General features: G+C 37.5%; 1 protein-coding gene across 1 annotated transcript; it reads right to left on the reverse strand.

Moving 5' to 3' along the window:
- Window positions 1-1,698: 1,698 nt before the first annotated feature.
- Window positions 1,699-25,422, reverse strand: GBP5 (guanylate binding protein 5). The gene is made up of 11 exons (XM_003943256.4): window positions 25,193-25,422; window positions 12,202-12,410; window positions 11,569-11,696; window positions 10,255-10,364; window positions 9,797-9,993; window positions 9,199-9,441; window positions 7,877-8,157; window positions 6,930-7,142; window positions 5,991-6,093; window positions 5,525-5,706; window positions 1,699-4,131 (listed from the first exon to the last, which is right to left on the reverse strand). Exons 2-11 carry the CDS (start codon window positions 12,389-12,391, stop codon window positions 4,018-4,020), a joined length of 1,761 nt encoding a protein of 586 aa, XP_003943305.2. The 5' UTR covers window positions 12,392-12,410; window positions 25,193-25,422; the 3' UTR covers window positions 1,699-4,017.
- Window positions 25,423-26,292: the final 870 nt, after the last annotated feature.

Here is a 26,292-nt window from a genome sequence, read left to right on the forward strand (position 1 = left end):
CATGTGCAGGGGAATTGCCCTTTATAAAACCATTAGATCTCATAAGACTTATTCACTATCATGAAACAACACAGGAAAACCCACCCTTATGATTCAATTACCTCTCACCAGGTCTCTCCCACATGTGGGGATTATGGGAGCTATAACTCAAGATGAGATTTGTGTGGGGACACAGCCAAATCATATTATTAAGCAAGATAAGAAAGTACCACAAGATGATTATTGATGTGGGTCTAAATTCAAAACACCTTCTGTGGTATTGTCCTTAATGTATTTAATTTCCATGCCTTAACAATAATAATTTTAATAATGATAACACTAACATATATTGATAATATTACTTAAAATGATAATTGCCATAAAACAATACTATATGTTTAATATTTGTAGGGTTTTTATGAGCAACAGATGAATCACTACAGTGACCATAATAAAGTGACACATAATAAATTCTAAATATCTCTTAGCTGGTATAAATAACTATTCATATTGTTAATTAATAAAGACTTACATTAGTTTTCTATTGCTGCTATAACAAATTATTACCAATTTGGTGGCTTAAAATAACAGAAGCTTATTATCTTACGATCGTGGAATTCAGAAGCCTGTGAAGCTTAAATTAAGATGTTAACAAGGTTGCATTCCATCTGCAGGGTCTAGGGGAGAATCTATTGCCTTGCTTTTCATTACATTTAAAACTAAATCGGTTGATTTCACAACAGTAAGACAAAGAAAGTCAGAAAATGTAAACTATTTATTAGTAGCTTCAAGAAACCATCAACGTTTACCTTACAGTGTCTTTTCTTGTTCTTTTGCACCCAATGACACATCTCTATCCTATGAGACAAAATATCTGAGGATAAGTGGAAGCCAGGGAAGCTGGGGGGGATAGAAATGGGAACCACTAGTGAAAGCAGCATGCATGCTTCTCTGGTATTTGGTGTGGGAGATATAATAGAAAGAGTATTGGACTAAAAATCAACTACTTTGTAACATGGTCTAGGTTAACAGTAACAAGGCATGAAACTTTAGATAAATGACTTAATTTTGCTGAATCTCAGGATTTTAAAAAATTTGTTTCAGGTGTTTAATAGAGATACAAATATTTAATTTGAAGATAGAGCTATTCTTTTTACCCAAAACATTTCCTTGGTTGATAAAATGCATTTTTTCTTTATAAATTGCACAGCTTGAAAAGGTAATTATAGGGTATTGCTAGGCAAATGCTCAGTTGAATATGCTGGTACCTTCTGAACTTCAGTACAAATCTAGAAATACTGCCAAGTAATACCACATCCTACCTGATATTAAAAATTTTTCACATTAAAACTTTTCAAAGAACAGTAAAAGGGGCAGATACTAAAATTTTTCTTTTTTCTGTGTATAAGTAAATCACATTTTGATGACTAAAAAAATTCAAGCTCCTATCATATTAACTACATGGGAAATTCCTTAGATAAGTAAGTACTTTTAAGGGAGAAAAACAGAGCTTTGTGTAATGTTTGGTAATGTTTTTATAATGTCAACAAAAAAAGTTTTACTGGAGATACACAAAACAAAGTATCAAAAAGTACATAAGAAGATGTAATATAATGTGTTTTAATTCTAGTCTTAAAGCAATTCTTAATCTCCTTAAGGAAATTCAGTCTTTCTCTATATACTTTTAACTATTGAGAAAAACAAAAACAAAGGAACTAATTTATGGTTTTCCCAAAATGTTTTTAATGGTTAAAATCTGTACAAATAGATATATAAGATAGATACTTTAACAAAAATCGTCTTTCATCTTTCCTATATGATTGCAAAGAATTAAGATCATTTAATTTTAGGACTGTAAGTAAGCATTAAATTAAATGCACTCAGATTTTTGGCATATTATGTAACATTCCTTATACCACATATTTATAAGCTCTAAAGGATTATAAGCATATTATACATAATTATTAAGTCCAATATAAATTGTTTCAGGTTATAAAATGTCCTATTTATGTTCTTGGTGAGGGTGAACAAAAAAGAAAAGGCTTCTTCTTTAGCCCTTAAGTCTATGACACAATTTCCATGCTGGTAATTCCTTTCAGCTTCTGAAGGAATCTTTATTTGATGATAACATTATTGGCTTTCAGCTCGGAATTTCTCTACAGAGATTGTCTGTTGACAGTGCCAAAGAATTATCTCACTGTCCAAAGAATAGCAGCCTCCACCCAGTTGAAAGCTGCACATCACTTCCACTTTACCATTGATACTTTCCTCTGATGGCACCCAGCACATGACCATTAGCAGGAGTGATACCCAACTGCACCCAGACTTTGATCAAGTTAATAGGGTTCCCACTCCTGTGAGGATCTAATGCCACTGCTGATCTGACAGGAGGCAGGAGCTCAGGTGGTATGTAGGGCTGTGGAGACCCCACAGTGTCGTGGGGTGTCCCTTATGCTGTGCTGAGGTGCAGGATCCAAGAGGTAAAGAGACAGGACACTGAAGAACAGATGAAGAGCATCTGGACCCAAGGGGCCACACCACCTGTGAGCGAGGATCAGCGTCAGCCCCCAAATGCCCCAGAGCATCTGTATTTATTAGGTACAAGCAGGGGGCAGGGTCATGAGTGAGGTCATCATCTATAGGCTTAGTAACAGGGCATACATAATCACGTCACTTACAAGCAAGGGAACCACCCCATTATGTCACCTGGGCAGAGAGGTGGGCCATGCACAGGGGCTGTGCCGTGTGCAGTAGTAGAGGGTCGTGTACAGAAAAGGGGTCCACCCCCATTAGGTCACCAAGGCAAGGAGGGTGCTGTGTGCAACAGGTGTCATGTGCAACACTTCTTATCTGGGGGCTAGAGACTTCAAAGGATTTCTCATAGAAGAATACTGTAAGCTTAATGCAGTGAGAGCTGACAGACTTGTGTTCTTAAGATATTTATGGGAGGATTCTTTGAGCTAGCACAGAAGCGAGAAAAGACTGACAGGGTGTACAGCCCCTGTGACTGGTCACACCAGAGGGGTTCTTCTCCCTCTGTTACTTCCAGGATCTCAGGCCCGAGGCCTACTTTGCACAGGAACTGGATGCAAGGTACTACAACTCCTTTGTCAGGAGGAGAGGCTCTTGCTCCAAGCCTGCCATACAACGTATCCCTTTCAGGCAGGGATGCCACCACCTGGATCTTTGGTTCTCGTCCTGGTCTGGCTGTTTTCCCATGTACTGCTTCTGTTCTGTGACCGCTGTAGGCATTCTTCCTGCTACAAACTACTATATGGTTACATAGAAGGATTCTATAAATCAGCACTACATGTGTCAGTACAGCTCTGACTACAATACCTATATGATTATATAGAAAAATTATATAGGACTAAGTATGCTAGATATATGCAAGCAGTAAGTTACACTTCAAGCACTAATTCTATAAACTAATAAATGATTATGTATGAAGGATTATATAAAGGAAACAGCTGAACAGTAACACTATAAACTAAGATATACTTCAGGGACTAATTGTGCCTGGAGTCTGGACAGTTCTCCTTCCTCAGTGCCCATGGGAGGTGTTACCCACAGTGGCAATGCTCTGTTACCTGCTGCTCACCTCCTGCTGTGCGGCAGGGTTCCCAAAAGGCCACAGACCTATGGCCTGTCTATGGCCCGAGGGTTGGAAACTGCTGCTCTAGGGAATAAAATACCCTGAGACAAATATGAGAAATTAGACAGATGGCATTGAGATGCAAGAGAAAGCATCTCCTGCTGAAACCATCCCAATATCATGTATAAATGAATGCAGGGATTCGTTGCCTCTTATATAACTTATTATCTCTTAAAGGAAGCAATAATCATTTAAACTATGGAATTATTAAGATGTGCATTTTACCAGATATCAGCATCATAATCTTATAAGCCTATGTGAAAGTTTGAAAAAATAATTATAAAGTTTATTTAAATGTTGATTATCCCAAGTTCTGTAGTTTCTTGTTCTGTTGTGTCATCAGGGATAAAGAGTCAAAAAAGGAAGCTCCCACATTTAGCACTTTAGAGTAAGACACATGGATCGTCGTTATTAGCATTCCTCTGGACATACTGGAGCTCATGGTGAAGTCTTCTGTTTTCAGCTTCAAATGTTGCTCTGAGCTGTGCGGCTTGTTCCTAAAGTGTGATAAATAGAAAGTAAGATGAAACATCTTCTGATTGCCTAAATCACTCACTTGTCTTTACTTCTTTTCTTCTACAGTAGCAATAAACAGTTCCTGAATATCTCTCTTCCATTCAAGTACATCTAATCTATTTCTGTAATTATTCACCCCCCTTGTCTTTCTCTAGTTCCAAAACTGTCATTTCTCACCCCTGGAATATTGGTATTCCTAGGATTGCCTACCAAAGCTCCTTCTCCCTTAAACCACACAATTGCCTTGGGCAATCTTAGTCACATCTTGACTTCAATTCTCATTCACACGTAGGAGAATGTTAGACATATTTCTAAGAGAAGAGGTTGAAACAAAAACATTGTATCTAAATGACATGGAATCAGGTGGGCTTTCTAATCCTTATTTGAGATAATTTGTTCAGATCACCACAGTTTTGGCAGCAGAAGTAGGAGAAAAGAGTGAAGACACAAATAACCACGTGTTGCTCATACCGCTCTTTTGGAAGGAGCTATAATCAGAAATATTTTAGAGTAACTTCTGAAGAACTAGTACCTACAGACTGGCAAGCCAAGGAGAATTAGGATGTCCTTTGTCTCACTGGGGTGCTGACACAGGAATTTCACACTAGGTGTGCAGAAGCAAAAACATTGCACATTCTACTCATTTGGAAGGCAGTTTTGTTAATGTATGAGGCTTGTGTGATGTTGGTAGTTATTATCTCTTTGAAACCCCATTTATCCCATCAGAAAAATGAGGATGCAGTACTTCTGCATTACAGTGAGTGAATTAGATGAGATCATGCATGAAAAGTGCTATGACAATAATTGATAAATAAGAACTACTGGGGAGTGTTTGGTAACTACTGACAGCGATTGGTAAATAACTAAAGGACTAGATGAAACAAACTGGCAAATTAAAGGCCTTCAGAACAGAAATGATCCAGGCAAGAACAGGGACATAGACACTATAACATGAAATCAAATTAACAAAGCATCTATGACCAAAGCAAAAGATTGTCCAGGGCAATTAACAAGTTAACAGGAGAGACCAGTCACTGCAGCCTAGAAATGCCTTGGTTTTTATTTAACAACATAAGTGCTTACTCTGTACCAGGCACAATTTAAACACAAAGACTAACTCGTTTCATTATCAAAATAACCCTACATAGATATCATCACTGTCTCATTTTACATAAGAGGGAAATGAGACAGAGAGAGGATAGATAACTTGCCTAAACCATATACTTACTAAGAGGTGGAGCTTGGGTTCATACGCAGACATTCTGGCTCCAGACTCCTTGCTGAAAGCCACAATAGCATGCTGCCTCTCCCTCTCCCACTGCTTCATACTCTCATGATTACAGGGAGGGGAGAGATGAAACAGTTGATGAATACCTGCATTCGTTGTTCCTGTGTCCTCTTTAGCTTTGCCAACCAATTTTGTTTGTCTCTCTCCATTTGTCTCACTTGTTCCTGATGGACTCTCTCTCGCTTCTGCATCATGTGCTGGTTCTGCTTTTGAATCTCCTCCAACCTTCTTGCGTTAGCCCTTGCAGCCTCTGCTTTCACTTGTTCCTCTGAGGAGAAAAAGATAAACTTCTCTAGGATTAATGTGCCCCTTCCTTCTGCCTCCCACTTTTATTTGTGATCGTTCCAGCTTCCTGGAGAAAATTCCCAGGGGTTGTTTTTCCTTTCCAGGTAACCACAATGCAGGGTCATGCCAGTCAGATATGGCTTGAGGAGCTAAGAAGTATCTTTGCATTCTTGCACTAGTTTAAGATCCTATGAAGGCCAGGCTAAATTAATTTAAAATTTGTAGAGGTTTTTTTTCTACCTTGCATCATTTCCACTTTCTTCTCACCTTTCATCTTTTTTTCCTTCTCCGTGAGAGCCTGATCGGCTTGTAGTATTGCATCACTCACAGACTTCTTGGACTTTAAATAATTCTGTAGAACTTCTTCAGCCTAGTAACCCCCAAAACATGCAGTTAGAAGCAGGAAATGATGATCAGGAACGTTGTAAACATCTTTAAGTCTTGTTCTTTCCAGGGGCTTGTGGAACACCCTCTCCTGTCACAAGTTTGGGCATGACCCCATGGTCAGAGCATATAAGTCCACTAGACGCAAAGGACTTGTTCACAGGCGGAAAAACACTGCAAGCAGTACGAAAATTGCTGATGCATGTGTGCTTGAAAGACTGATTTACGCTGGGAAAAAGACACTCTTTTTCCCCTGAGACTGAGGGCAGTAAGGACTAGCTAATCTTGGACCTGCTGGTGTCTTTATTGTCATGTGGGGTGAGCCTGCCTGGAAATGAAGCCAATTAAGTCAGGAAAAGGAAACAAAAATGATAGAAAGAAGGAAGGAGGAAAAGAGTATTATTATTTAAACTCCTGAATGTATTTATACTTGAAACTAAACTAAAATATTTAAATATTTTGCTTTTAGTTTGTGTAAGCCAATGGTGCTTCTTAAGTTCGTTTCAAGTATTGGGATTCTGCCCAATATGAACATAAAGGCCTCTTTGCTGCAATGAATGTTGATGCTCACAAAACAAGTCTGGTGATTATGGTGATGGTTCAATTTAATCCCACTGCTACAATTAGAGTATAAATTCTGTGCTAGGAACACCAACACCAGGCACATTGTTTTTCCATGAATGCTTATTCAATAAAATGGTTACTGCTAGGGAGGGACCTCATCTGTGTGCCTGTATACATGGCATGTTTCCTGTTCTCACTGTTTTTATCTAAGAAGTCCCTCAGGAATTCTCCACAATTAATAGGTAGAACCAGGGATACCTGTATTCCTTTCCTAGGCTCCTGATAGTACTTTGTCTTCAGCTCTTCCATTTTCTGAATGAAGAGATTATGGCCCCCTGGTTTAGAATAAATTCCCTGCTTCACTGCTTCTTCTAGAGGACCAAAAATATCCTTAAGTAAAGCAGAGCAGCGATCCGAGGATGCTTCCGAGTTCTGTTTACAAATGTCATTCCGCTTTGCATCTAGTAGAGTCTTCAAAGAGATTAAAACCCATGAAAAAGACGTTAGCAATACTTCAGTATTTCTGGAAATAATTCTCAAAAAGAATCTTTATTTTTTTCTAGAAACTTAGAGCAAGACACATACAAGCAAGACTGTATCCTTCCCACTAAACCTGGAAAAATTCCAAGGATGATACTCTATAGAAAAATAACATTTACTTGTAGTTTTGAATCTCTTGTTATTTCTGCTTTAGGTGTAATCTTAATGCCACAGACCTCTAGCTTCATGCTTTAATTTTAAATTCAGCCTACAACATTTCTTTTATTATTTCAGTGTTTTACTTGGGATTTCCAATGATAAAGTAGAATAGAATAGTTGGCTGGAAGGATAACAACTTATTCTCTTAATCCTGGATGCATCATATTTTAGTGGATTCAATTGGTAATTCTGTATGCTTAATTAATAAAGGAAATTTAATACTTTATAAATGCAATTGTTTAAAGGCAGAAAATTAATTAAAATTTAGTCCATTGGTATAACATGGTAAATGTGTGCATATGTGAAAACTTCAGAATCTACAAAGACCAGAGTAGTTACATGTTCATTTGGTTTCAGAATAAAAGTGGTATCATGGCTATATATTGATTATTGTTTTCCAATCTAGTATGAATTTCTTTTCTTAACTAAGTTCTATTTTATCATTCATAGCAACACTTTGTCTTCTATTGACCATAATCCTCATGAACTAAAAACAAAAATATCACCTCCAATTCTTTCTGGAAACTTTGGTCTACATCCTTGAAAGAGTTTTTGATGAAGACTTCAATGGCCTCCCTCTCACTGTCCTTGTGCAGGTCCAGCAGCTCCTGGAGGGTTTCCGTGGGCAGCTGCACCTTCTGGCCCATCTGCTGGTCATAGTGAGCAACGGCCTTTTGCACTGCGGCTGAGTTCTCTATTTGGGCCAAGGCCAGGACTGTGTTCTCTATGCAAGGCAGATCCCCACTGCTGATGCCATTGACATAAGTCAGCACCAAGTTCTTTAGACCTCCATGGAAGAAAGAAATGTTTATATGATTTTCAAAGAAAGAAAATATGATCGATATAGTAATTTCTGAGAATGTCCATTTAATAGTTACATTGCCTGAACATTTTTAGCATCACGGACAGTAGTGAAGTTGACCAAATAAGTTTATTTGGGAAATTGTGTGATCAGAAAGCCAAGTTTTTCATTCTTTGGGAAAGAAAACTGTGTTCAAATAAGAAAATTGGAAATTTTAAGATGTTTGTGATTGTCCACATTTCATCCTTCTCTGATGGAGAAATGAGAAGATGATCATAAAAAAGTCAAGCATATTCATTTGAATACAATGCTATAGACTTCTGTCCCTTCAATATTGCCCTTTTCTTTCCTCAACTTTCTGTTCTCTTCAGAATTCCTTTTTCTATTTTACTTTAGTATAATTAAGCTAGGATGAGAGCTACCCTTCTCTGAAAAAGCGCAAAGTAAGCAATTTAAACTAGGTTTCTCTTAATGTTTGAACTTCCCTGTTTTATGTCTTTGTCATTTGCACACTTTTGTTTCCATTCAATTTCCTCCTATAATGGAGCAATTATTTACAGAGTTCTGGACATAGAGTTCTTAAGAAAAACTAGACTCAGAAGTCTGCTTAGATTTCTTTTAGGGTTCTAGACAATTTGGGCCTTTGTTTAAAGTTTATAACAATGAAGTTTCGCTTATACAGTAAACATGTATGTCTTGCTCATCTTGTGCCTATCAGAGACTGTGACACATAATAAAAATCCAATATAGTTGTTGAACAATTGCTGCCAGCCTATGTGGATTAATCCAGTTCAGTAGATCTTTACTTTTATCTTATCTTCAGGTTTTGTTCCTATTTATGTAACTTTAAAGGTATTACTACAAAAAACATGCACTAGTAATATGTGATGCCCACAGAAACTTAATAAATATGATACATTTGATTTTCACAGCAGCAATTCTTATCGACACTGCAAGTATGATCTTATTACAAGTGTCCATTATCGTTTACTTATATTCCAGGAAAATCCTAAAAATTATACTCACGAGATCCATTGACTTTGATGCCACCTGGAAGAGTTTTGGTCATAGAATGGCTGAAGATGTAGGAACAGAATTCTGCCACTTGTTGCACAAATTCAGGCTCTAGCTCATCATCAGGCAGTGTTTCAAGTTGGGCAAGCTTCTTTTGGTGAGCAGGTAAGTCAAAGATAAAGCATTTCTTTTTTGGAAAGAACTTCTGTATACACAGACGGGGCAAATTGAAGTTTTGAACTCTTTGATCACTACCTGGAGAATAAAAAATAGGATTTATTTAGCATAGAATTTACTTTCATTTTCACTAATTTACCTCACTTAAATGTCCTTTTGCCTGATGTCACCCAGATTAATATATCTTCATGAATCTTAAGAAAAAGAAAAAAGGTAACTAATCAGGGAAAGTTACAATGAAAAGAAATTTGTTCTAAGAATTGGGCAGTAATGCAAGTAATATTGAACCTATTTGTTCATTATAAATTAATAATATTCATTATTTACTCTGTAGGAGAGCTAGGGGAACATATATAGAAATCCATAAATTTAACCACCTAAACAAAAGAGATAATTTTTTAATAAATCTTTCCAAAACTGAAGTCCCTGTTACCTTGCTTTGGCCTCAGTGAATTCTCCAGATATGCATCTGCTGTGATGAGTTGCCCATCTATTTCCAGGCCTAAGCAGAAATCTCTCAGAGTCCACACTAAGTCTGGAAAGAAGCTCTCAGAGTCAGCAGCATCTTCAACCCCGTCAAGGTCAAGTGAGGTTCTTGCCTTGAGCAGATCTGTCAATTCTGTCACATTGCTGAGATGCAATTAAAGAAAAATGGCAGAAATAGGACTGTATCCAAATCCATACTTAATTCCATGTCTCCCCAAGCCTTTATTTTTCCCTATGAGTCTTAACCAAATTATCATTTTGTCAGTAAATATAAGGACTCCTTTCTTTGTACTTTCAATGTTTATCATGTTTCAATTTTTGTGATTCACAAGGTCTCACAGACACGCCTGGTAAAGAGAAGAGTTTTCTCGGACTTTGATGCCACCGTGTACCACAGAAGGATACTGCAGTAGGTCTATAGCTCCTTGATCGATTTTGTGCATGGTGTTGTACACAAAAGTGCTGCTCAGTAAGAGTGCCAGTGCAAAGATCTGGATATCATTCTTGTTGTCAGCCTAGAAGTTAGACCAAATTTAAGTCATGTCTCATGGGCTTCCCAGAAGAGCAATATTTAAAAATAGGCTCTTGGTGTATAAAGCCTTTTTTTTTTTTGGAACAAGACAAATAAAGATTGTTAGAAATATTAACTTTGAATAGTTCTCTTGTTAACATTGATAATTTTATACTGATTAATGTCTTATTAACTCACCAGTTCCTCTTATAGCTGCTGTTAAATATTTGCAAAAGGGATACTTAAAGTTAGTGGGGTGATCAGAGTACTTAAAACCGAGGTTTTCCAACACATAAAACAAAATTGGCCTATATACACAGTACATATGCCTATTTTATTGAATAACTAGTATCAATAATGCAGTTCACATGAATGATCTTATCAAATTCTAACAAAATGCTGTGAGATAGGTTTATAGTTACTATCTCCATTTTGTAGTTAAGGAAACTGAGGCTCAAATTGTGGCTTATCATCTTTGAGTCTTGACAAATCAAAAACAAAGAAAAAAAAAACACACACAAGAAAACAATGGAAGTTCAAGAGAAAGATCCAGGTGTGTGCTAGAGCCACCTCATACCAACTCATAACAGCCAGTTGTGTACATGTCTTCCCAAGTCTGAGTTTCGTGAATTCACTTTGGCAGCTTGAAATCAATTATGATGGGAGTATTCCGAAAATAGTCAAGTGCTACAGATCATGGTTGTTTTTGTTTTTTTGTCAGTGAGCTGGTTGTTAAGTACTTACCAGCATAAAACTAGGAAAGGCCCATTTTCCTACTATTTTGAAGTAATGAGTTGAATAAGAAAGACCAAAGAGAAAATAGGACATTTGGAGAGAGTTACTTCTCTTATTTAAGTCAGAAAGCTACAAGTGCTAGAGCTTTGACTGGAACACAAGGTCATTTAAGAATAGCACCCACTATTAACTGGTATAATCGCAGGATCAGGTTTGTAACAGTGATTTTATCTGCATCATCTTTCTGAATTTGAGTTAACTGTCTAGCTCAACATCAACACAGTTCTTAATCTGGCTTATAAATGTATTTTCTTACTTCAGGCTTCCAAACTCTATTAAAAATACAAAGGAAAATAATGGAGGATATACATTGGTCAAGCGGAACTACACATTTACAAAAATAAACCCAAAATCTCCCCGTGGAAAGACTGTTCCGAGATTAGGAGGTTTAAAAAGGAATCCTTCTTCCTTACCTTTTCTACATCTCCCAGGCCCTCAGTGTCAAGCAGAACTAATGTGTGATTTGGCCTGTTGGGATGAGGCACACACCATATCCAGATTCCCTTGGTGTGAGACTGCACCGTAGATGCGACAGAGAATCCTGCCAGGGAGAGTAAGAGGTTGTAATAGAGGAGAAACTGGAAATTGGGGATTCGCTTAATCATTCAGCTAGGGTTCAAGGAAAGCAAGATGAGATAGCAGAAAGTACAACCAGTATTGATTTGAATGATGATATAGAAATGGAAAAATAATAAATACCATAGGTTGGAACTTTGATATTTAAATAAAAAATATTACACTATAGAATGCTGCTAGTTTATAATTATGCATATGGAAATTATTCATTGATGTCTTACTCCTTACAAGGAGAACACATTATACATTTTACAGAAAGAAATTAAGACAAGGAAAAAAAAAAGAGGTGATTTGTCAGGAACAGAGAACTGCCCTTCATCTTTCAGAAGATAAAAAGACCAGCTGTGGCCTAAATATTGGTTTTTAATATTCATCCTCATATCTTACTTTCTCTCCTCACTTCTCTGTACTGGATGGTGACTGTGTGTACGGACAGAAGGATTTGGCAGAGCGTTTCTGGTGCCACTCACCCTTGTTCTTCCCAGACAGCTTGTTCAACAGGTAGGATTTGCCTGTGCGGTAGAGGCCCACAATCGCCACAACCACTACAGGCTGCGTAATGGCAGACAGGATCTCCAAAGCTTCCTCATTAACCTTCAGATGCTCATTAAAGTTCTCAATGAGGCACACAGGGTCTGACATGTGGATCTCTGGAGCCATGTCTAGGATGTTACTTTTCCTGCACAGAATAGATGGGATGGGCTGGAATTTCTAGTGTTTGTTTAATAAGCAAAGAAATCATTTTACTTACTGAACCTGGGAACATACTACTCCCCAGCATTGCCTACGTTTCTGAAAGAAATTGTTTAAAAATAGAGATTGCAAAGAGAGCCACAGTAACATAAGTCCTAGGCCTTTTATAGGTCTACTATGGCTACCCTACTGGTTCTTAAGTATTTCATAGGCATGCAAAAATCCATTCCTGTATCTAACCAACTAGTTTGAATCTAACTCCTATTCCACTGGTTTTTGGCTTATGTTTTTTAGTTTTTACCACCCTGGGTCCCTATGTTAATTCTTTATGACATTATTTATGTATTACACTCCTCCTTTTACTTTATGTCAACATCGTTTTTTTCTTAGGTCTATGTCCAGTCAAACTGCATTACATTAAATAATACCAAGTTATTATGCAGCATTATCTAAGAAATCACAGTTGTTTGCTTCTTAGAGATATGCTTAATTTTTTACATAGTTATTAATCTGCTTCATTAAACCAAAACTTCAATGAATTATTATTTTATGATTGATTGAACGAATAAAACAACTTCCTTTAACAATATCTAATCTGTTTTTTTTTCTAACTTCTGAGCATCAATCCCTATAACCTGAAGAATCTGGTTAAAAAAAAAATTTAAGCTATATGAGAACAAGCACATGCCATAAAAGTGTGCTTTTCTACTTTGCCTTTGCCGAGACCAGCTCTGTCACAGAGACCCCAAACTAGGTGGCGCTGAAGGAATTAAGAAACAGACACAGAGGTAGAGAGTAAAAAGGTATGGGACAGATGGGGGGCCTCAGCATTCCCAGCTGAGAGCCTCAGAACAGAGTCTGACCCACACATTTATTGACAGCAAGCAAGTGATAATCATCATTTAACCAAAAACATTCTTCGAAGGGAACAAAGCATTTTTGAGTGGCAAGAAACAGGCTCTGGCTCACTTATCTACTGCAGATGGAATTTATCGTTAAGGCACCTGTCACTCATGCTATTATTGATGGTTCAGAAGCCCCCCAGCTGTCTTCCGCCAAAGAGTGGGTCAGGTCTTTCTTCCCCCGGCTCCAGTAAACCCACACCCTCTAGCAATGTGTGGCACTGCCATCAAGAGTACGTCACAGTGCTGTACATATTCTGTTTATGGCCAGTTTCTTTAAGGCCTGTTACACCAGGCTTAAGGCCTGCTCTCAAATGCTCCCAACAGCCTTACCATAGTTTCCTTCCATTTTAAAGGTATTTATTTACTAAAGAAGCTAAAAACTTAAGCATCTCTTTGATCCATTCTTTCACCAAAATCTTACAGTGAAAAGGTCTAGATTCTCCATATCTTTACTGGCAGATTGTAAAAACTGTCATTGTTCAATTATAAGGACCCATTCTCCCTGCTTCTTCAGAGCAAATGCCCTGGAAATCATTATGTTGACACATACATTAAAACAGAGACTGCCTGGCAGCAGGTAACAGGAGATCCATTTGCAAATAGTGCAGCACTAGGACACGGGAGTCAGAAAATGCCTAGTGCTAGCCTGATCCAGAAAGAGGCAATTCTGCAATGAATTTAGACTCAAATGCCAACTCTTTTCTCATTCTGATCCACTTTCAATGCACTATTAGTAACTTATATTTGCAGAATTCTGGTTGCCTGATTTGCGTGCAGCAGTGGCCGGAATAATTTTTACACTAGAAAGATATGGGCACCTTGCAGTGATGATCTACAGCAATTAGCTAGAAAAACAGAAGCTACATAAGCCAGATCTGTAAGCAGACACTGAGAACTTACAAGATCTTATGCTTTGGGATGATGTCACTAGTGGGAAAGGGAATAAATTTGAGTGTTCAGACTTCCGTACGAATGACAATAGCACTGTATATCTATATTAATAATAGTATTTTACATGTTGTACCCTAATGTTTTCTGGATAGCATCTTTAATGCTTTTAGTAAAGCCAAATTTCCAAAACATTATTGCAGATTTAATGTGTTCAAGCCACAAACATAACTGTTGCTCTGTTATTCAGAACTCAGCCTGCAATGAGTGCTCTGGGATTCATTCTCCCTTTTGAGTCCCATAACCTTTTGCAAATAAAAACAATTCAAGAATGGTTCAGAATACATGCACAAAATGCACATTTTGCCCTTTCAGTAAGCAGGACTTGATTTCCAACCCCAGCCCTACAATTGGCTATCTGTATCTCCTAGCTTGTTTTCTAAAACAGTATAAGTAAATAAACAACTATTTATTAACATCAGTAATAACTGCTGGCTTACGAGAGAGAGAGGTAGAGCTGCAGGAGATTTTTAAAAGTGCAAAGAAGGAAACCTCCAAAAAATAATAAGAGAAAATGCTCAGAAGTGGTGGTGGATTTCTGAAAGATTTCTGAAAGGATTTCTGAAAGAAAACATCTGTTTCAACCATACAATTATAGTTTGGGTTCTGTGCCTGCATATGCACATGTAGTTGTTGTTGCTGGCTTTTGCTTATTTTGCATAGTTTTGGGTTTGAATTTGGATGAAAGGGAAAAGGCTCTTACTAAGGATATAAATGGAAATCAAACAAGTACAAAGTGCTTGAAGTATGTGTCATGGCAAAAAATTCAAAAGAGAGAATTTCAAGGAGTGAACGAAGTTGCCAGACAGTATTGAGGGGTCCAGTTGGGCAACTGTTAAGTTAGGTGATTTATAGTTGTAAAGCCAAGAGAGTAGTAGAAACAGAACCCAACACAAATGGGGTTAGTTAAGTGAGTAGATGCCAAGAAGCCAACATGAATTAAGTTGGGGCTATTTCTTTCCTCTTTTTTTCTTTTTTTTTTTTTTTTTACTAAAGTATTTTATTTTACTTATATTTATTATTATACTCCAGGTTCTGGGGTACATGTGCAGAACCAGTAGGTTTGTTATGTAAGTATACACGTGCCATGATGGTTTGCTGCATTCATCAACCTGTCATCTACATTAAGTATTTCTCCTAATGCTATCCCTCCCCAAATCCCCACCCACTGACAGGCCCTGGGTATGATGTTCCCCTCCCTGTGTCCATGTTTTCTCATTGTTCAACTCCCACTTATGAGTGAGAACATGTGGTGTTTGGTTTTCTATTTCTGTGTTAGTTTGCTGAAAATGATGATTTCCAGCTTTATCCATGTCCCTGCAAAGGACATGCACTCATTTTTTTTATGACTACATAGTATTCCATGTGGTATATGTGCCACATTTTCTTTACCCAATCTATCATTGATGGGCATTTGGGTTGGTTCCAAATCTTTGCTACTGTGAACAGTGCTGCAATAAACATAAGTGTGCTGTGTCTTCAAGGTAGAATGATTTATAATCCTTTGGATATATATCCAATAAGAGGATTGCTGGGTCAAATGATATTTCTATTTCTATTTCCTTGAGGAATAGCCACACTATCTTCTACAGTGGTTGAACTAATTTACACTCCCATCAACAGTGTAAAAGCTTTCCTATTTCTCCACATCCTTTCTGGTATCTGTGTCTCCTGACTTTTTAATGATTGCCATTCTAACTGGTGTGAGATGGCATCTCATTGTGGTTTTGATTTGCATTTCTCTAATGACTAGTGATGATGAGCATTTTTTCATGTTTGCTGGCTGCATAAATGTCTTCTTTTGAGAAGTGTCTTTTCATATCCTTTGCTTACTTTTGATGGAGATGTTTGTTTTTTTCTTGTAAATTAGTTTAAGTTCCTTGTAGATTCTGGATATTAGCCCTTTGTCAGATGGACAAATGTTGGGTACCAGCCCCACATCTGCACATGGGTGCCCTTAGTCCCTGCAGTGATGAGGGACTGAGAAAAGGAAATAAAGACAGAGACACAAGAGTATCATTTACAGCATGGGTCCAGGGGACCAATACAAGTATGGGAAATGCATTGGCCCCAAGCTCTGAGCTCCAAACACTTTCATTACATGAATAATCTCATTGATCTTATGGGTGTGAAAGGGGAGGGTGAAGGGGTATGTAAGATGCGAGGGTGGGGAGGAGAGCACTTGAGATCCTTCTAAGACATGCTAAACTAGTACTCTGAGTTTATCACCTTATCATGGTGCGGCAGCATCAGAAGTGTATTGGATGAGTAGCCACTAGGTCTGACTACATCCAATGCATCAAGGGGCTTTTATCTCCTGAGAATTAAGGACATAGAGCAATTAAAATCACTCCACATTCTGAGAACCTAGGCAGAACCTGAGGTGTTTGTGAGCTCTGCCCTGCAAGGCTTTTCTCCTCCTTGCCAGCTCGTATCTGCAAAGATCCTCCCAGATCTTATGAGTTGAGGTCGCCTCCCTTCTCAGAGATCTTTGCATACGCCCTCTTTATGAGACCCTCACGCAGTCTCCATGTTGAGAAGGTATCGTGGGACCACAGCAGTAACGCCTGCTCTGCAGCCGCCCCGAGGTGTTCCTTGGTGTTACTGCACTCTCGGATGGTCTTTACCTTAGGCCTCCTGTTGCCACTTGATTTCTAATTAACTGCACCAATAACATAGTTTAGTTTGGTGTATAAACTTCAGTGTACTCTGAGCCAAGCAAGCTTATAATTATTTAGCTAGAATTAACATAGGTCTCCTGGCCATCTTGACCCAGAGATAAATAGCAAAATTTTTCTCCCATTCTATAGGATGCCCGTTCACTCTGATAATAGTTCCTTTTGTTGTGCAGAAGCTCTTTAATCAGATCCCATTTGTCAATTTTGGCTTTTGTTGCCGTTGCTTTTGGTGTTTTAGTCATTAAGCCTTTGCCATCCCTATGTCCTGAATGATATTGCCTAGGTTTTCTTCCAGGGTTTTTTTTTTTTTTTTTTTTTTTTTTTTTTTTTGGTTTTAGGTCTTATGTTTAAGTCTTTAATTCATCTTGAGTTAATTTTGTATAAGGTGTAAGGAAGGGGTTCGGTTTTAGTTTTCTGTATATGGCTAGCTAGTTTTGTCAAAGATCAGATGGTTGTAGATGTGTGGCATTATTTCTGAGGTCTCTGTTCTGTTCCATTGGTTTATATATCTATTTTGGTATAGTACCATGCTGTTTTGGTTACTGTAGCCTTGCAGTGTAGTTTGAAGTCAGGTAGTGTGTTGTCTCCAGCTTTTTTCTTTTTTCTTAGGATTATATTGGCTATATGAGCTCCTTTTTGGTTCCATATGAAATTTAAAGTAGTTTTTTCTAATTATGTGAAAAAAATCAATGGTAGTTTGATGAGGATGCACTGAATCTATAAATTAGTTTGGGCAGTATTGCCATATTCACAATACTGATTCTTCCTATCTGTAAGCATGGAATGTTTTTCCATTTCTTTGTGTCTTCTCTGATTTCCTTGAGCAGTAGTTTGTAGTTCTCCTTGAAGAGGTCCTTCACATCCCTTGTAAGTTGTATTCTTATGTATCTTATTCTCTTGGTAGCAATTGTGAATGGGCGTTCACTCATAATTTGACTCTGTTGGTGTATAGGAATGCTTGTAATTTTTGCACATTGATTTTGTATCCTGAGACTTTGCTGCAGTTGCTTATCAGCTTAAAGAGATTTTGGGCTGAGACAATGGGGTTTTTTAAATATATAATCATGTCATCTACAAACAGACAATTTGACTTCCTCTCTTCATATTTGAATACTCTTTATTTCTTTCTCTTGCCTGATTGTCTCTCAGACAACAATGCAATCAAATTGGACCTTAGGATGAAGAAACTCACTCAAAACCACACACCTATATGGAAAATGAGCAACCTGCTCCCGAATGATCACTGGGTAAATAACAAAAGTAAGGTAGAGATAAATAAGTTCTTTGAAAGCAATAAGAACAAAGATACAATGTACCAGAATCTCTGGGACATAGCAAAAGCAGTGTTTAGAAGGGAATTTATAGCACTAAATGCCCACAGGAGAAAGCAGAAAAGATCTAAAATTGACACCCTAACATCACAATTAAAAGAACTAGAGAAGTAAGAGAAAACAAATTCAAAAGCTATCAAAAGACAAGAAATAACTAAAATCAGAGCAGAACGGAAGGAGATAAAGAGATGAAAAACCCTTCAAAAAATGAATGACTCCAGGAGGTGTTTTTTTTTTTTTTTTAAGGATTAACAAAATAGATAGACTGCTAACCAGACTAATAAAGAAAAGAGAGAAGAATCAAACAGACCCAGTAAAAAGTGATAAAGGGGATATTTGTATTTCTATAGGATCAGTGGTGACACTGATCCTATAGAAATACAAACTACCATTAGAGAATACTATAAGCACCTCTACACAAATAAACTAGAAAATCTGGAAGAAATGAATAAATTTCTGGACACATACACTCTCCCAAGACTAAACTAGGAAGAAGTTGAATTCCTGAATAGACTACTAACAAGTTCTGGAAAAAAGAGATCAGCCAGAGGAAAGGAACTAACAGAACATTCTTCCTCCCTACCTTACAGAGGGTAGTGGTCATCTACACTAAAGCAAAGGTTCCTTATCAAAGAAATAAGTTTTCCTTGACCTTTAGGTGCTTTTATGGTCATCTCAAAAACAAAATTCTGAACTCAGGACTTGGCAAATTCAACACAGAGGAGTTCCTAGGATTCCTGCCAACTTCTCCAGGAAGAAAGAAGCAACTGTCATTGGTCTTTTGTGTTTGCTTAATTATAAAGATATCATTTTGCAAGCTGAAAGCTGAGTTTCTTTTGAAATAGTCTCAGTCTGTCACCCAGCCTGGAGCGCAGCAACATGATCTTGGCTCACTGCAACCTCCACCTCCCAAGTAGCTGGGATTACAGATATGCACCACTACCCCCAGCTAATTCTTGCATTTTTAGTAGAGATGGATTTTGCCATGTGGGCCAGGCTGGTCTCTAACTCCCAGCCTTATCTTATCTGCCCTCTTAGCTTCCCAATGTGCTGAGTGAGCCACTGCACCCAGCCTATAGCAGCTCAAAATTTTCCTTGAGAAAATTTCTGTCTTTGAAAATAATTCTTATATAAGTACAAATGATTATGACAAATAATGTACAAATGGCATTCATGATGTCTCAAAGAAGCCTAAATGGAACTCAAGATTAGACTAAATGATTTTCACTAGGCATATTCAAGTTTGCATGATTTAAAAAAATTTTTTTTGAAAACTGTTTTTATTTCACATTCTTTCCTGTAGGATTTTGCTACAAATAACTTTGGGAATGAATAAAATGGAATAATAATAGACTTCCTGTCATTGTGATGTTTGGTTTCCATTCAAATATACAAAGCAAGATGTCATATCCCAAATATAGTTTCTGTTCCCCAATTACTGATAGCATGTCTGTTGGCCAGTAAAGATTATCTTAATAATCTTTAAAGAGTTTCTTTAAATTATTCTGATTATTCCACTAAGACAAATTAACATACTTAATTTTGGAAAACCAAACATCACAGATTTCTCTGTGAACTCCTAAACCTTCTTTAAAGTCAGAATAGGTATCTCAGTTACTAACAGTTTTCAGTTTTGTTTCTCCCTTGGTGGTGATATATCATTCCATGAGTGAAAAAAAATTTTCTCCTAGGGGTAAGAAAGGTATTCTGGCAATGCATTATCATCAATCCTTAAAAAGTAACAGTCTTGGCACTTATTTTATAACTACCCATCTCTTATAACCAGAAAGATTATCTTAGACTGTCCTTCATATTATACTTTACTTACTGCCTTGTAGGAATAAGAGTTGCTCACCGTGTTTACTTGATGTCTTGCATATTCTTCATTGTACCATTGGTGTATAATGTTAAAAAGAATTTCATTGAATATTATTTGAAGTATTTCAAAAGGCAGCTTGCTTTTTAATTTATGCATTTTTTTTTCAGAAGAAGTGTAATTCTTTGATGTAAAAAGGAACTGTTAAAAGAGTTGGAAACTCTGCTCTTGTGTGTATATATTTTTTTGGCAGTAAAGCAGCCAGGGCTGAGAATACACCGAATAAAAGAAAAAAGAAATTGAGGCAGTAATTAATGGCCCACCAACCAAAAAAAAGCCCAGGACCAGACGGACTCACTGCTGAATTCTACCAGAGATACAAAGAGGAGCTGGTATCATTCCTTCTGAAATTATTCCAAACAATAGAAAAAGAGGGGATCCTCCCTAACTCATTTTATCGGGCCAGCATCATCCTGATACCAAAACTTGGCAGAGACACAACAACAACGTTTCAGGCTAATATCTCCAATGAACATCGGTGAGAAAATGCTTAATAAAATACTGGCAAACTGAATCCAGCCGCACATCAGAAAGCTTATCCACCAAGATCAAGTTGGCTTCATTCCTGGGATGCATCCGTAGGATGTGTCAGTATACACAAATCAGTAAACATAACCCATCATGTAAACAGAACCAATGACAAAACCCACATGATTATCTCAATAGATGCAGAAAAGGCCTTTGACAAAATTCAACACCCCTTCAGGCTAATAAATCTCAATAAACTAGGTACTGATGGAACATATCTCAAAATAATAAGCGCTAATTATGACAAACTCATATCATACAGAATAGTCAGGCCTATTTCTTTCCTTTTTTTCTTCTCCTGCCTCAGCCTCCTGAGTAGCTGGGATTATAGGTGCCCATCACCATGCTTGGCTAATTTGTATTTTTAGTAGAGACAGGGTTTCACCATGTTAGCCAGGATGGTGTCGATCTCTTGACTTTGTGATCCACCCACCTTGGCCTCCCAAAGTGCTGGGATTACAGGTGTGAGCCACCTTGCCTGGCCCTGTTCATCTATTCTGGTGCCACTATCATACTTCATTATGGGCATAAGAATATTTGACACGTTATCTTTCTTTATTACTAAGTCTAGAGTGCAGTGGTGTGATCACAGCTCACTGCATCCTTAGCCTCCTGGGCTCAAGGAATCCTCTCACTTCAGCCTCCCAAGTAGCTAGGACCACAGGTGTGTGCCAAACGCCTGGCTAATTTTTTATTTTCAGAGATGAGGTCTCCTTATGTTGCCAGTTTTTTAAAAAATATATATTTTATTGCATTTTAGGTTCTGAGGTACATGTAAAGAACATGCAGGATTTTGCATAGGTAAACACATGGCAATGTGGTTTGCTGCCTCCATCCCCATCACCTATATCTGACATTTCTCCCCATGTTATCCCTCCCCAACTCCTTACCCCCCACTGTCCCTCTCCTAGTCCCCCACACACACCTCCATGTGTGATGCTCCCCACTGTGTCCATGTGTTTTCATTGTTCAACACCCATCAGTGAGAACATGTGTTCTGCTTGATTCTCTGTTCCTGTGTCTGTTTGCTGAGAATGATGGTTTCCAGATTCATCCATGTTCCCTACAAAGGACATGAACTCATCATTTTTTATGGCTGCATAGTATTCCATGGAGTATATGTGCCACATTTTCCCTGTCCAGTTTATCATCAATGGGCATTTGGGTTGGTTCCAAGTCTTTTAAACAGTGCTGCAATGAACATACATGTGCATGTTTCCTTATAACAGAACAACTTATAATCCTTTGGATATATACCCAGTAATGGGATTGCTGAGTCAAATGGAATTTCTATGTCTAGGTCCTTGAGGAATCACCACATTGTCTTCTGCAATGGTTGAACTAATTTACACTCCCACCAACAGTGACTTGGCTAAGCAGGCTCTCTTTTGGTTCCATATGAACTTTAAAGTGGTTTTTTCCAGTTCTGTGAAGAAGGTCGTTGGTAGTTTGATGAGGATAACATTGAATCTATAAATTACTTTGGGCAGTATGGCCATTTTCACAATATTGATTCTTCCTAACCATGAGCATGGAATGTTCTTCCATCTGTTTATGTCCTCTCTTATTTTGCTGAGCAGTGGTTTGTAGTTCTCCTTGAAGAGGTCCTTTTCAGCCTTTGTTAGTTGTATTCTTAGGTATTTTATTCTCTTTGTAGCAATTGTGAATGGCAGTTTGTTCTTGATTTGGCTCTCTTTAAGTCTTTTATTGGTTTATAGGAATGCATGTGATTTTTGTATATTGATTTTATGGTAAAGAGCATTGACACAATGAAGAAACTGCATCAACTAATGGGCAAAACAACCAGCTAGCATCAAAGTGGCAGGATCAGATTCACACATAAAAATATTAACCTTAAGTGTAAATGGGCTAAATGCCCCAGTCAAAAGACACAGACTGGCAAATTGGGTAAAATGTCAAAATCCATCAGTGTGCTGTATCCAGGAAACCCATCTCACATGGAAGGATACAACAGGCTCAAAATAAAGGGATGGAGGAAGATTTACCAAGCAAATGGAGAGCAAAAAAACAGCAGGAGTTGCAAACGTAGTCTCTGATAAAATAAACTCTAAACCAACAAAGATCAAAAGAGACAAAGCAGGGCACTACATAGTGGTAAAAGGATCAATGCAACAAGAAGAGCTAACTATCCAAAATATATACGCACCCAATACAGGAGCACCCAGATGCATAAAGCAAGTTCTTAATGACCTACAAAGAGACTTAGATTCCCACACAATAATAGTGGGAGACTTTAACACTCCACTGTCAATATTAGACAGATCAACAAGACAGAAAATTAACAGGGATATCCAGGACTTGAACTCAGACCTGGACCAAGAAAACCTAATAGACGTTTACAGAACTTTCCATCCCAAATCCACAGAATATACATTCTTATCAGCACCACATCACATCTACTCTAAAATTGACCACATAATTGGAAGCAAATCACTCCTCGGAAAATGCAATAGAATGGAAATCATAACAAACAGTCTCTCAGACCACAGTGCAATCAAATTACAACTCGGGATTAAGAAACTAACTCAGAACCACACAACTTCACGGAAACTGAACAACTGGCTCTTGAATGTTGACTGGATAAACAATGAAATGAAGGCAGAAATAAAGATGTTCTTCGAAACCAACAAGAACAAAGACATAACATACCAGAATCTCTGGGACACATTTAAAACAGTGTCTAGAGGAAAATTTATAGCAATAAATGCCCACATGAGAAGCAAGGAAATATACAAAATCAACACACTATCGTCAAAATTGAAAGAGCTGGAGGAGCAAGATAAAAAAAAAAAAAAAAAAAAAAAAAAACTCAAAAGCTAGCAGAAGACAAGAAATAACTAAGATCAGAGCAGAACTGAAGGAGATAGAGACACAAAAAAGCCTTCAAAAACTCAATAAATCCAGGAGCTGGTTTTTTGAAAATATCAACAAAATAGACAACTAGCCAGACTAATAAAAAAGAAAAGAGAGAATAATCAAATAGAAGCAATAAAAAATGATAAAGGGGATATCACCACAGATTCCACAGAAATACAAACCACTATCAGAGATTACTACAAGCAATTCTATGCATACAAACCACTAAACCTGGAGGAAATGGATAAATTCCTGGAAACTTGCACCCTCCCAAGCCTAAACCAGGAAGAAGTTGAAAACCTGTATAGACCATTAACAAGGGCTGAAGTTGAGGCAGCAATTAATAGCCCACCAACCAAAAAAAGCCAAGGTCCATACGGGTTCACAGCCGAATTCTACCAGACATACAAAGAGGAGCTGGTACCACTCCTTCTGAAACTATTCCAAACAATCCAAAAAGAGGGAATCTTCCCCAAATCATTTTATGAGACCAATATCATTCTGATATCAAATCCCAGCAGAGACTCAATAAGAAAAGAAAACTTCAGGCCAATATCTATGATGAACATAGATGCAAAAATAAAATACTGGCAAACTGATTGCAACAGCACATCAAAAACTTATCCATCATGATCAAGTAGGTTTCATCTTCGGGATGCAAGGCTGGTTCAACATACACAAGTCTATAAATGTAATTCACCACATAAACAGAACCAAAGACAAAAAACACATGATTATCTCAATAGATGTAGAGAAGGCCTTCAACAAATTCAACAGCGCTTTATGCTAAAAACTCTCAATAAACTAGGTATGGAAGGAATGTATCTCAAAATAATAAAAAGTATTATGACAAACCCACAGCCAATATCATACTGAATGGGCAAAAACTGGAATCATTCCCTTTGAAATCGGCACTAGACAAGGATGCCCTCTCTCACCACTCCTATTCAATATAGTATTGGAAGTTCTAGCCAGAGCAATCAGGCAAGAAAAAGAAATAAAGGGTATTCAATTAGGAAAGGAGGAAGTCGAATTGTCTCTACAGATGACATGATTGTATATTTAGAAGACCCTGTCGTCTCAGCCCCAAATCTCCTTAAACTGATAAGCAACCTCAGTCAGGGCTATTTCTAAAGGGAGAACAAAGTAAAAGACTATGACTAAAAATATATTGCTGTTTTCATGAAACTTCTTTCTGGGATTCAATGCTTTTTTTTTTTGTCCTTAACAACGTTAGTAAGCTATTTACATTTGCATCTTATTCATTGTTCTTTTTCATGAATATAATAACAATCATAGTTCTCAACACTTTCATGCTGCCATTCAAACCAGCTGAATCGGATTTTATGAAGGACAAAGGTAACTTAAGTGGAAATTATAATCTTCAATACGTCATAAAATTGCAAAGGAAGAATAAATATTTTTAAGGCATTTCAAACTCTTAGTTTAATCATCACTCACATTGGTGTCTAATTTAGAAGGAGGCAAGCAAAGCTGGTAATTAATTTTGCTTAGTTTTTACTGAGGTGTGATATACCACATCAGCTTAAGCTGCACCTAGCCTTTGTCGAATGTTTTTAAAACCAATCGAATGCAAATCTCTTCCACCCTTGCCCCAATCTTACCTTGACTGTAAAATTGGAAGAAGAGGTCTTTTAGAGCTAGTAAGAAAGCTGCTTCTATGAGAATTTGCTAAGAGTTCGAACTCTCGTCCTTTGCTTTAGCTTTGGTGATTTCTCATGTACTTTTTCCTCACTCAGTCCTGGGGACTTCTTTTTTTCGCCACCCCTTTTTTCCTGCTCTACAAAGCAGGTGATCTGAATACAAAATACGAACTAACAGACAGGGGGATTTTTAAAAATTCTCTACAGGAAACAGAAACCAAAAATGAAATTAAGTGACTAAGCTAGATAACAATGGGAATTTTCCAACTGTTGCCTAGTGTGGATAGGCTGGATGTATTTGACCTGACTTTCTAGAAACTGCATGTTGTTACTAAACAGAACTTTGAAATCTTTCACAATTGTTCAAAGTATGTGGTATTTCAAAGCTAGCTTGAAATATGTTGACATTAATTGCCAGTTTGGCAGTAGGTCAGGGATAAAGCTCTTAGGATTTTTGAAGTCTAATGTTGTGAAATGTTACATCCACTCACACAGGACTAAGTTTATTACTTGCACAGTAGGCTCAATACCTGAGAACTTTAACTCACAGGCAAGGACAAAGTTTTTGGCACTTAGTACACAGTGAATGATAACAAGGATATTATTTATTAGACATTTGTAATGTCCCCTGCACAGCTTTCACTACTTTGTGTGGATTCCCCTATTTTAATTTTTCCAACAAATGTTTCCTCCCAATTTTACAAGAGCTGGAGCACAGAAACATTTAGTAACTTCCCCAAAATCACAGAGCTACTAATAAATGGATCTTAAGGTTGAAACCTGAGCACTTTATTATAGACTTTTGTATTTGCTGAGTGAATAATCATAATCATAATCATAATCATTGTTCCTTTTTAATAAATAGATTCTAAGATCTGGACCCTAAATATCTCATAGTATCCTGATTTCAATCCTACAAGACAGTTTTCTCTATCTTACAATGAACAGAGTGGCTGTTTGGCTGTATTTTTGGTGGTTTAGTGCCTAGACAAGGATTTGTGAGCAAGGGATATTTATTTGGAAGGTGCTCATAAGAAGCCAGATAGGAGAGCAGGAAAGTG

This window comes from Saimiri boliviensis, chromosome 11 (genome assembly GCF_048565385.1).
Source record: "Saimiri boliviensis isolate mSaiBol1 chromosome 11, mSaiBol1.pri, whole genome shotgun sequence".
In the NCBI taxonomy this organism is placed as follows: Eukaryota; Metazoa; Chordata; class Mammalia; order Primates; family Cebidae; genus Saimiri; species Saimiri boliviensis.

What these genes read in the sequence shown, in the direction of transcription:
- GBP5 (XM_003943256.4), bottom strand. Translation starts at nt 12,391, where the DNA reads ATGGCTCCAGAGATCCACATGTCAGACCCTGTGTGCCTCATTGAGAAC. An exon ending in AGCCTAGGAAAGGAATACAG is followed by an intron (nt 6,094 to 6,929) that starts GTATCCCTGGTT and finishes GGGGGTTACTAG; the next exon opens with GCTGAAGAAGTTCTACAGAA. An exon ending in CACAGGAACAACGAATGCAG is followed by an intron (nt 4,132 to 5,524) that starts GTATTCATCAAC and finishes ATCACACTTTAG; the next exon opens with GAACAAGCCGCACAGCTCAG.